At 37.9% G+C, this 12,687-nt stretch overlaps 1 protein-coding gene across 1 annotated transcript; it reads left to right on the top strand.

Moving 5' to 3' along the window:
• Nucleotides 1–219: 219 nt before the first annotated feature.
• Nucleotides 220–1,032, top strand: LOC108970189. Its single transcript, XM_018935400.1, has 3 exons — nt 220–369; nt 439–503; nt 565–1,032. Exons 1-3 carry the CDS (start codon nt 284–286, stop codon nt 795–797), a joined length of 384 nt encoding a protein of 127 aa, XP_018790945.1. The 5' UTR covers nt 220–283; the 3' UTR covers nt 798–1,032.
• The last annotated feature ends 11,655 nt before the right edge of the window (nt 1,033–12,687 follow it).

Genomic DNA, 12,687 nt, shown 5'->3' with positions numbered 1-12,687 from the left:
CCTTGCTATAGCATGCAAGCGCAATTGACCATTGATAATTACCCACCCCTTACTGATTGGGAATGTATAATTAAYTAAGCATTTTCTATCTCTCATAAATTTGAATTAATTAAAATTTAACAAAAAAGCTAGAGAATGAAAACCTATGACCACCTATAAAAGGATGTAGAARCTCAAAGGAAAAACATCAAACGCTTAGTCAGCCTTGAAGCAGCCACATCAAGTGCTGTTATTCAAAGTAAGAAATCAATTTCTAGAGCCTACAGTGTATCTGAGTATAAAAATGAACTCGCATTTGTACTGCATAACTAAATTAAGTTGGCTGCTGGTATTCATGCTGGTTTTCTGGCATCGTGCCGCTCAAGGATTGTGAGTATAATCTTGTTTATTTATCAGCGGCAATTATTTAACGAAACTCACTTACATTATAAATTGAAGACCTTCTTTTTCACCAAATGAGTGTGAACCCGGCCTTTCACTGGATCCCAGAGAGTGTGCGCATGGTGAGTCCACATTTTATAACTTCCCAAATGAAATATACATATAATTGTAAATTTTCCCTAGGCGCCTTCGACTTAAATATGAACCGCACGAATTGCGAACCTCGTATGGTTTGTTACAGGAATATAGGTGAGCCTTGCCAGGAGCTTGTCGCTAGCAGCAATTGTTTGCCACCGCTRGTTTGTAATTGTGGTAAGTGTAGTGAAGTGTTGAGCTACTTATGCCGCAAAAAAATGCCACCGATATTGAATATGTCAAAGCGCATGAAACCGGTTTATACGGAATACGTCTATTAAAATTGCATTAGATGCTGTAGCTTCAAACAAAATTTTAGATGGACAAAGATGAAAAGCACCGAACCAAAGGACTCGCGATTGAAACTTGATATACAGTTATAAAATATGAAAAATTAATCCAAGTAACATGCTAAAATGCGTAAAAGATGTATATTCATATATATATTCAGTATTGATTTAGCCTTAAGTATAATGTATGCTCTGAGCCGGTAGTAAACTTAAAAATGTTAAACAAATAATTCATGTTAATTAAAGTGCGTGCAAATTTACAAAACTTACTAATGTTTTCTTACTCATTACGCCCCCTACACCAAGGAAGGGCTGTAAGTGAAAAGACCTACCTTATAATAAAAAATGAGGGAAATATGTATCAAAGAATTATTTTCAGACCAATTTCAAAAAGCTCGAGAAATTATACTCTATCAGAAGAAAGGAATCCTTGCCTAAGTTGTACCTGCCAACCTATGTCATTTGCAGTATGGAAGACACGCACTCGATGATAAGGCAAGTAAAAGAAAGGTTCCTTCGTTTTTGTTTCCGAACACAGTTGCATGCAACAAGCACTGAAACTTGCAAACTAATCGCTAAAAGAGTCAGCACATTTCATTAGGTGTATAGTATGCCAGCAGTAGGCTTAGTAAAGATCATCGACAAYAAGTGGTGGTCAGACCACAAATATTTCTTAACCGTTAGATGCAGCAAACGCCGGAAACTGGGAACGAATAAATTCGTGGATCTAATAATGTGCATGCTTCTAAATTCTAGGCAGGGCAAAACAGTGGGAAAGCGATGGAGRAATAGAAGAGTAAAATGTTGCTAGTTAAAAAAAAAGCTATTAGATTATGGGGTAAGCAGCAAAACGCACGGCAACAGAATATGCGCACTTTAACCTGTGCAGAACACATTYCAGACKMWCTKTTGTCTCAGCAATGTAATAAAAATRTTGTTGCAAATTAAYTGAAASACATAAAATATAAATGCGATGCACCTTTGTCTTGCCATAACGAAGCTTTAACCGCTAATAGTGTTTGCTCATGAGTATCACGGTTATTAGCCGTGCGTGATACCCGCTGGAATGTGCTTACGCAGTAGAAGAGGCTGCAGCAGAGAATAATGGTTTGAATTGTGGAAAAATACTTTTAAAACCTGTTAGTTTGTATTGAATCGCCTTGTAGTCCGTGTATTTTTATTCAACCAAGCAGAATGCTTTAATTTCACAGGGCAGATAGGTGGATCAGAACAAATTTTAWCGATTATTAAATTTTATCGGATGATTCTATGAGCAGGTAGCAAAATAATGATTACTTGCTTGCAATTAATCAAAAAAAAAAGAATCAAAAACAACACTTTTTTTTTTTTTTGAAAGTTGAAAAATTCTAATTATGAGCCTTACGAAGTATTAGGGTATATAACTTTTGATGACAGCCTTTAATTCTTACACATGACATCAAAACCATAATACGCCAAGTTAAATCGCAACGGTAACTGTGGCCAATTTTGAATTGATTCATGCAAAATAATATTCCTAATATTGCTAACAAKAATATGTATGTATGTGAGTATGTATTGTGGTGAGAGGTAAAGTACTTTTYAARTGCTGTTGATYTAAAATTATTTATAAAACATTTCTTAGATAAGTAGTTTAGTGATTTTTTCACAAAGTATTTCTAGAGCATGTGTCAAAGCTTTAAATAGGGTGGGATACAAAAACAGCTTACAGAGGGATGCAGTAAAAAAGCTTAATGGAACAAAATCAATCAATTTCGACAAATCCAGCGCAAACGATGGTTAAGCCAATATTGGCAGTTAGAAGGTTCTATGTGTTTAATGGGCTTGGGAGAGATCTACTCCTTCCTCTGTTATACTCCTAAATCAGACAAGTAGTGTCAATAATTTAATCATCAATTAAGTAAGCAATCGCCAAGAAGCGGACAGCTGTGGACAATAGCAGAGGAAATCTGTTCGACCAAGAAAACATCAGGTCAATCACACACAGCGTTAGTGACTCGTCAAAAGTTCCAATGGCTCAGTTTTGATGTTCTTACGATCTTATAGACTACAGGCTGCTCTCTATGTTTCTATCTTAACAAAGACTGGTTCAATTGAACTTCGCATGCTAACCGAAATGATAAAACTATCGAAACTGTGCAACAACCTAACAAATGGCGCTAAAAAAATGAGCAGTAACCGAAAAACCCAAAACTCGTTGAAGTCTCTGAAAGTCATCCGAACTGGGGATTACAAAAACCTACTGCATTAAACGTTGATATATTGTATGGATTCAGGAACCTAGTTTGTAGGCGAAAATAAAGTTTGTAATAATATATCTGCAGACGTTTTTTTTTTTTTTAAGTCCGGGTCAAATTTGATCAGAKCAAATAAATGATTTTTCTAACTACACTTTATATATAACCTCTATAAAATTTATGATTTGTGACTTCAAGAAAACTTGAGTACRTTAATGCACTTGTTTTGCACAACAATGGAACTTCCGTCTAATTCTTTCCTAAAATATTAGCAAATACTCATAACACTAATTGCGGTAAGTATAACACAAAAACATACATTAAAAAAATTGCGATGAATTCAGAGCTTTTCAAAAAGCAAATTCGTTCATTATTTACTTCCGTCTTTTGTTTACAAAATTTTTCAAACAAACAAAATCCAAATTATTACTAAGTACCTATATATAATATAAAGTAATTTGGATTTTTTTTTTAATATCCCATTAAAATTTTTATTATAAATTATCCGCATCAAATTGATTAAATTACCAGACATCTACTTGAAATTATTGGCGTGTGAAACTACAACTCACAACTAACCATTATTTTCATATTTGTGTGGTAATTTGGAAAAACAGTCCAGTAGACCACACAACATGAAGTGTCAGAGCTCGCAAAGAGCTCGAAATAATAATTTGATATGCACAGAGTCTACGCAGTTGGCACTAGACTGAAATAGGCATAAAAGCATAGATATGCATGCGAAATGCGTTTAATTAACGAGTGGCCTGCCACTGGTTTTTCACGCTGCGCATGCGCACATACATATCGCGGCGCAGTGGGCCGTTGTCGCACTTAATGAGGTAATTTTATTGATTTTGTGGCACGCAGACGACCAAAGCGCAAAGCTAATATTAGAGATAAATACCAAATGCTTGATATTCAAAATGAATGCTTGTGTAATTATGTAATATACCTACATACACAAATATAAATAGCGAACATATAAGGAAATGTTCTGCAAATAAACTGCTAAACGCAGCCATTAWTCAGCAAATTGAAATATTTTTGCACAACTATCAGCGGTATTTCACCAACACACACACACAAGTGCTCGAAGTAAATAACCGTTAACTATTGCTAGCGTTTAAAACCCAATCACTAATGCCTAATCGCTGCACTTTGCTTCGTATATTTTTGTCTCTGTGTTCAGTTGTATGATTTCGAATTGCTCCAAAGCTGCATAAATTCTCGCATTGCGTTGGTKTTTTTATAACTGATRTTKGTTTTGTTGTTGTTRGTATTTGGCATGCTGTCACAGCGTRTTTYGCGTAGGAAGGACACACAGCCGCCAAAGCGCATTTATTATGCATGTAAAATGGTGCACAGTAAATACAAAAAATAAATGCACTAAATTCAAATGTGATCAACTAAATAAAGAAAGAAAAAATGTTGAATTCAGTCGCACCGAAGCTGWAATACCCTTCTCAAAGCAGTCCGATCGAAAAAATAGTATATGTTGTTTTGGATAATTGCGTGCAGATATCTCCTTAAACAGAAAAGTTCCCCATATAGATGTGTATAAGAGACAGGTAATACCCTTCTCAAAGCAGTCCGATCGAAAAAATAGTATATGTTGTTTTGGATAATTGCGTGCAGATATCTCCTTAAACAGAAAAGTTCCCCATATAAAATCATAATTCCGATCGCTCAGTTTGTGTGGCAATATACAAGGTGCGTTCCACAGTAAACAGGACTTTTGACCACCATCAGGGAGCACCATCTATACGTCGACTGATGAGTTAGAATCTGCTATCTTTATCGATTTTCCAGTGAGAATTATGATTATGATATTTCATTGATTGGAGTGAAGTTATTGCATTTGAAGTGTCAGTATGTTTGTGCTATGGGTGTGAAAATGAGCTTCGAACAAAGCGCCAACTTTCAATTTTCTTTTAAAATTGGTAAAACTTTTACCGAAACGTTTCAATTGATGAAACAAGTTTATAGCGATGATTGCCTATCCCAAAGCAGAGTGCACGAATGGTTTCAACGTTTTCAAAGTGGTCGTGAGGACATAAATGACGATCAACATATGGGCCAATCAAAATCCGTGATCACCGGAAATTCCATCAAACTGTGCGTGAATTCATCAAAAATCAGCCGAAATCATCATTGAAGAYTGCTGAGAATCCAACATTCAAAGGACGATTATTTGACAAAAAAMCACATTTTAACCATTAACCACTCCCCGTATTCRCCTGATGTGGCACCGTGCTACTTCTTCCATYTCGGMRAAMTATATTTGCCCATGAAATGAAAGCTTTCTTYAGACGTAGAGGCCATTCAAAAGGCTTGCACCATYTTYATTTCTATATACCATATATCAGGTCTTTTCATAAAGCCGCTACAAAAATAGTTCGATAGAGACAGCAAACGACGCCATATTTTACCCCTCTTTCGAAATTTCGTTTGAGTAAGGTTTGCAATTTCAACKTGGAAGGATATACAATCCAACAGCACGTCGAAATTATTAAAACTTTTTAGCAAAATTCGGAGTCAGTCGCCTYAACTTTTAGAGCGCTGGTCATAATCGTACTGTCAGATCAACAATCAAGAGTCTAGTGGAAAAATTTAAGACCACAGTCGCAGCATAAAATGTTTCCTTGCCAGTGAGACAAAGAAGTGCCTGTTGTATCCTGAATATTACTGCCGCTAGCGCATCGATTCAGAAAGACGAGACGAAAGGCGTCGTTTTCGAGCATTGGACATTTTTGTGACGTCGTTTGAACTCAAACTGCTTGACCACCAGCATCATCGTATTTTCGTGAATTGGGCTGAGCAACAACTCGAAAATTATCCGGGTTTTCATCAAAAATTCAACCGGCAAGCCGCTCAATGATAACCGAATATATTTGGCCTGAATTGGACAATGTGGACTTGGATAAGTGGTTCAAACAGGACGGCACCACAAGGGGAAGGTGTCATGTCAGTAAATGGCCCAGTCAGTACGAACGTGGTACTGCAGTAGGTTTGGCCAATTATGCTGGAAACCCACCGATAATTGGGTTCAGGGTCTGGACTTTTGCAAGCGTACGCGTGCTGGCCATGCAACAGAAAKCGAGTTTCCATGTACTTTGACAGAAATAAAATTTTTTATTAATATGCCAAACCATTTTTGTATTCATAAAAAGTTTTTATCGCTCTTAATGAAAAAKGCGTTATTTATATGTAGTTCAAAAGATCTCCATCGTTTCCTTTTATTATTACTCTATACTATTAACTATACTATCGTAGGGTACAACAACAAAAACAACATTGTAAAAAACCATTTAACGAGTATGTCGATAAATGAACATATTAAAAATAAAATGTACCAATAAAATTGAAYTGCCCATTCATTCCAGTGCAACAAGTGTTGTATTTTAGCKKTTGTTGTTGTTGCCAACGACAAGTGCTGTACCGCGCGTGCGCATAAAGCAATTCATATTCCTAGGTTACTTTGTTTGTTCGCCCGCGGTGCATGTGTTTGCTGTGGCCAGACGTTGTTTCTGCTACGGCCTACGCAAAATCTCGTCGATCTCACTGATTTTCGGTATTACAACTTTTGCGAAACGCCTACACTCTGCCTTCAAGTATTGTTTTTGTTGTCCAAATCGTTGCATTACAAGTTGTCTTATTTATTTTTATAGCTAATACAGCCAATTTTTCGTTTGTAATAAGCATGTCGTTGGGTCTCAATATAAAMACAACGGAGGGTTTTAGGTTACAATCGGCGAGCAGTGGAGGATAAGTACTAGTGTGATCGCAGTTTGAATRTGAAGTGAGATTACAGCTAATGAGAAAGCCGTATTGAGGAGAAGAGTTGATTTATTTCATATATTTCTTTTTATGCTGTAATAATTATAGAAAAATTTTAGGAAATACTATAACCTTGCTAGATAAGGTCTCCAATATGATACCAAATTACTTATTAGACCCTTAAGCTGGCTTGTCGTGTGAGACCTTAAACTTGGTGTCGCTACTCCTCCTTAATTCCCAACTTGAGCTCAATTCATCAATAGCTTGGCTCCTAAATTTACCGCCCTTAATCACAAGCTTAACCTAGCATCACCCCTAGCGTTGCTACCCAGATTGACCACATATTCCATCTAAAATCGGTTTCGTACTTTCGTTTGGTGATTTTCATCGTACCAGTTTACTTTTTGCCGAGTTAAAGTTTTCCCTTACCTAATATAAAGCGTTCCGTTTTTTTGTCGTTTTGCGGGGATAGCAAATTCAGGCATAGCGCCATAAAGGCAGCTCTTTTTCGTGCTGTCAAAAGCAGCTTCGAAATCGACGAAGAGGTGGTGTGGGTCGATTCTCTTTTCAGGGTATCTGGTCAGTTGTTTATTTGTCAGGGCTAAAGCCACACTCATATGGTCCAATCATATTGCTGACGATGACCTTTAATTTTTCACACATTGCTCATAATAGAAGCTTATATACGATGTTGAGGAGGCGCATCCTACGGTGGTTTGCGCAGATTGTGGGGTCTCCCTGTTTATAGATTCGGCAGATTACACTTAAATTCCAATCGTCGAGCATGCTTGCGTCCGACCATATTCTACAAAGAAGCTGATGCATGCCTCATATCAGTTCTTCGCCGCCATATTTGAATAACTCGACCCTCAATCGTTATTGCTATTTGAACTTCCTTTGGCTGCAAATGCATATCGCTTCCCTCTTCAACACTCTATCTAATATTTGCCGAATATTTAAAGAACAAAAGAACTAGAATTATGGGTCACGGCTTACTCTCTACAACGTGATTGTCTCTCTGTTGAATTCTTACAGCTATAAAATAACGTGCGGTTTTCCATTCTCCTCTAAATCTTTATCGTGTTCATTGCCAATATATTACATCAGCGGTTAACCTGTAACTGTATTGAAATAACACTAAATTAGTGCTGCCATTCAWCAACCAATACTTTAAGCGCTCGTAAGCCCCTTTTCGTGCATGCTATATTAATAAAATCAATTCCCAGAGTCATTTCTCCACGAGAATCATGTGAACATAGAAAATGTAACCGTAAATATGTATGCTTGTGGTTCTGTGCCGTTAAAACTGTAAGTAAAATTTAGCAAACAGTTAGCTAGTTTTCTCATTTATGAGTGTGTGTGCGCATATTTGAAGTGCGATTAAGTCGCAAGATGTGTCGGAAGTGTTACTCCCACCGTTTTCAAACCAAACGGTGGAAAATAAATAAAATAGTGAAGCTAAAATTCAAATAATGAAATGCAATAAGGTGCAGTATCTTCAAACCTGCGCGAGGATGTGCTGCTCGTTCATCGCACTGACCAAACAGTTTTTGCTGCAAGCGGGTTATGGCAAACCAGCCATATCAAGGGAAGATGCCAATGAGCATAACTCAGCACTTGTGTCGAATGCTTGGCAAGCCAGTGTAGTGYGGTGAGTGGATGTTGCATGCAGCATGCTTTTAATTTCTAAATACAATAGTTGCCTTGCGGGCCCATCATCGTTCAGTTGGCGCGCAGCATGTGAACAATTTCTTCGCTTTCACACTTCTTTGTGAGCTTTTCTTCATTTTTAGATTTTATCGCTTAGGCAGTGAAAGTGAAATTGGGCGTAGGGAACTGACCTCTGACTCATGCGACATAGGTGAATAAATTGCAATGGACTCCGGCTCRATTGATGTTGGCAGGAATATTTAGGTTTGTTGWTAAACCCTTTTATTGACAACTGGATTTAATAATCGTGGAGAAARGTGAAAAATATGTGAAACAAAATGRTATTTGTTTAATTTAACATTAAAATAAAGAAATATTATATGAAAACCGTAGTGTTGGATAGCAGAGGAGCTTAACAACTCTCATGTATTGACTGAAGGCACAACCCCTTACTCAGGCCAAAGTTCTTTCAGTACCTGAACCCTTATGTAGCATTCTTCATATTAAAAATATTGTCAGCCAGCCGACTTTGGTCACTTTGGCATTAGTGGCAAAAATTTGTTTCATACCATAAAGTTGTCACATGCATGAAAAAAGCGGCAAAGCAATAACAAAAACAAACAACACGAATCTTCTCTGCTTTGAAGGCGCTTTCACAAAATGAGGATATTGATATTTTACTCACATTGCAACATAAAAATTAAGATTATGATTGACAGCTGCGTTGCAAATGTGTGAGTGCCCCGCCTCCGCTTTTGATTCCGTTACCTTACTGTCACTACCAGTTATGATGAAACGTGCAACCCCATTTTGTCACATCAATCAACCAATAAAATTTTCCCGTGTGCCCGCGCAGCCATACATGGACCATGCAACATTGCGTTGCAGCATGGCAAGAGCATGCACAAAAATTCATACTTTCGAYACACATGTCTTTTGGTGCGCCACCGTCGTGCCGTATGAACACTAAGCGCCTAATGATTGCAACATTTGTAAACAACGCTGCAAACACAATCACCTCAATGTACATACGTCACTAGGTATAGCCGCCTGTCTTTGCTTGCCACAAGCATTACAGTTGCTCATATACACATTAAAAGTTGCACATATTGACAGTCACATCGATTGAACCATTCAGCAAGCTCCGTGGTGCGATCWCGATGCCWTACTCGTCGCGTAATCRATGAAAAACACTTGTCGCTGCCGTCTGCTGCTCGTGTGGCATGCAACGCTCGTTGTTGAATGCACAATCTTTCAGTTATCAACGTCTGTTCGCACTCATGTGAACATCTTGGTCGTCTGTGACTAAAGTAGATTTGTTTATAAATATTTAGCATCRTCTAAGCCGGATCGCTTGAGGACTTGCAGCAACTGGTTCAGCAATTGAAAAGGTTTTTGATGATTCAGCACTAAARTTTATATGTAATCGTTGTTGTGCAACAGTTTTTGCGTGCTTGAAGAAACGATAAATGAATATTTTACTTTACTGTCAACCCACCGTTCAAAAATATATCTYTGATACTCTGATCTCCAACTTAAAGATCGATTTGTTGTCTAAGTTGGATACTGCGTCCAGCTCTTTGAACTCCGAAGCTCCTAGATACTTGAATCGAGTTTTAGATAGTGCTAGATAAATGCATAAGAGGTGTTCCAGCGTATCTCTCATGTTAACAGCTCTGCACTTTGTCTATGTATCGTTATTGTTTGTGGCTATCTGACTGACATGTGATGCCGCTAGTTTATCACTTGTCCTAGTTTATCGAATTTTCCTAAAAACATCTTGCACATGATCTTGGCGATACTGCATGTACTTAAGGCATTCTGTCTCGTACTGATCCACCCGCCAGCCTTGTCGTAAATTTCGTTGTTTATCGTTCTTAGTGACTTCCGTATTTCCTATACTTGCTCGCTAGTCATACGGATGGCACTTTTGGCAATCACATCGGCTGATTGGTCTCTCGGAACTACTTTGTGGCCTGGAATCTACTATATCTGCAGAACGCTGTCCGGCAGCCGCTACATCTACTGCTTCCCAAGAATATTCTATGACGTAAAGCGTTGTGAGATTATTGACTTAATTGCTGCCTGGCTATCGACATATGTATTTACCCCTTTAATGTTATTTCCTGCGTTGTTAGCTATCTGGGCTGCTTTCCCAACTGCAAATATATCCACCTGGAACTTGGAAGCTTGAAGGATCGCCTATCACAGGCTTCCGCGCCATCCATATTCCTTTAGTGTGATACATACTATTTAACTTCTTTTTCACCATTTTTCACTTCATCACTGCTTGTGACTAATACGGATACATGATCAGTAATTTGCAAATTTACGACGACTTCCATATGTCGGTTTAAAATCAACGCGACGCTAGCGCGATTAACGAGGATCGTGTGCATTTTTTAAGGAATACGAGGTGATTATTTAACCACCAACAATATCCTCAACTATGTACTATACATGTATGTATGCGTCTGTGCCTTTGCATGGACTGGCACGTAGCAAGTGCGAACGCCTACACTTTGGCTACGAAATTCATAGCAGATATTGKTGTTGTTGTTTTCCTGCTTGTAAATTGTATTCGCGATTTGTTGCAGCAAYAGAAACGTGAGTGGAAATCGATTGATTTACAAGTGAACAGAGCAACGCGTGATCCAGTGCAACTGTTGCGGTAATTACAAAAGTCAAACGGTGTTGAGTTCCATTGACATGTTGCAAGTGCTGCCACACGGCTGTGGCACCACACTTTCAGTTGCGGAAAAATCCAAAACTAAACAAAAAACTGACAATTTTCCTGCAAATGCGCATTAAGTAATGAACAGCAACAACAACAATAGTTGCAAGTGGCAAGCACTGTTGAGCACCAGGTCAGCGTCAAGCACATAGCGGGTGTTGCAATTTGCCGGCAGAGGAGTGCAAATAATTCAAATGCCTACCAAGCGAAGCACGTAGTTGCCACACTGGTGAGAAATTTAAAAAAGTTAAAAACTAAATACTGRAAATAAAATAAGCAATAAATATACATACAAATTGCTTAATTACATAAATGTGCAGTTACTTTTCTTGTTTGTTGTATTTTCAGCGCATTTGTTGCTTTTTGGTGTCGCTCTCCATGTTGCAGCCATTGTTGGTAAAAAACGGTGTAATATGAAAGTGTGTATGTGTGTGTGTATCAGCCGCACTTAGCACCGAATTATAAAACCGCACATCACCCGCTCAGCTAAGTTTTATTGCATTTTAATGGCCAACGGTTGCCTTCGCCAATTCTTTATTGTCAGTTGTGCAACACTAATTGCAAACCGCTAAGTTTTTTTTTAATTTTATTGCGTCCAAGCAAAAGTGTCGTTTTTTGGTATTTTCTTTTAACTTTCTGTCTCACTGGTTTTCATTTGGCCTCACTGCGCTTTGGAGTAATTGCGGAAATTCTCACGATTTTGAATGCGTTTTGAGACCTTTGGGGTATTTGCGACATGAGCGACATTCATTAGCTTAACACATTGAAACAATTTTTGGAATTAGTTGAAATTAGGTATTTTGAATATTAATGTATATTTACATATTTAAATATAAAAAATATGAAAAAATAATAACTTATGCATTGGCATATTTTACCTGAGCTTAGTTGTGGCAATAGCAAATGTTAGCTGTGTATCCGATTTGGAGCAAATATAGTTTGATATTCATTGAAGTCATCTAACGGCAGGCCTAGGGAATAAGCGGCTTCGAATAATTGCGTGGACTTATAAGAGCATGCAAAGAGGTAGATACTATTCAAGTATCAACTGGGGACACATRTTCTATGTATGGTATGTCATAGTCTACTCAGGGTTTAAACTCTCTCCCTTTCTCGAAGAAACTGGATTTCTTCGTATGCAATACAAAACTGTTTACAGGCAAGAACGGCACTAGTAGGCGTAGGAGAAGAGGAAAAAACGGCGGAGAGAGCACAGATCAAATGTGTTACGTCGTAGGCATATTGCAGAAGTAAGTTAGTTTCGGCGAATTTACTTCTACGAAAACATTATAATAGAAATTGCTTAGTGACGTCTGTGCTTGGTTAACTGGGAGCAGGCAGGTCTCACTACTTAGATGTGCTTGAAGAAACATTAAGCGGTAGACTGTGTTAACTTATCCTTTTAGTTAATGTTGTCTAGTGAACTTTTACCTTAGCAGTTCTTCCAATAATATAGTTGGACACCTTAAGTGAATAAATG

The sequence above is a fragment of the Bactrocera latifrons genome, unplaced genomic scaffold, assembly GCF_001853355.1.
Source record: "Bactrocera latifrons isolate USDA-ARS-PBARC rearing strain unplaced genomic scaffold, ASM185335v1 scaffold_29, whole genome shotgun sequence".
Lineage (NCBI taxonomy): Eukaryota > Metazoa > Arthropoda > Insecta > Diptera > Tephritidae > Bactrocera > Bactrocera latifrons.
Note: the sequence above shows the minus strand (reverse complement) of the source record. Positions and strands in the feature narration are given on the sequence as shown.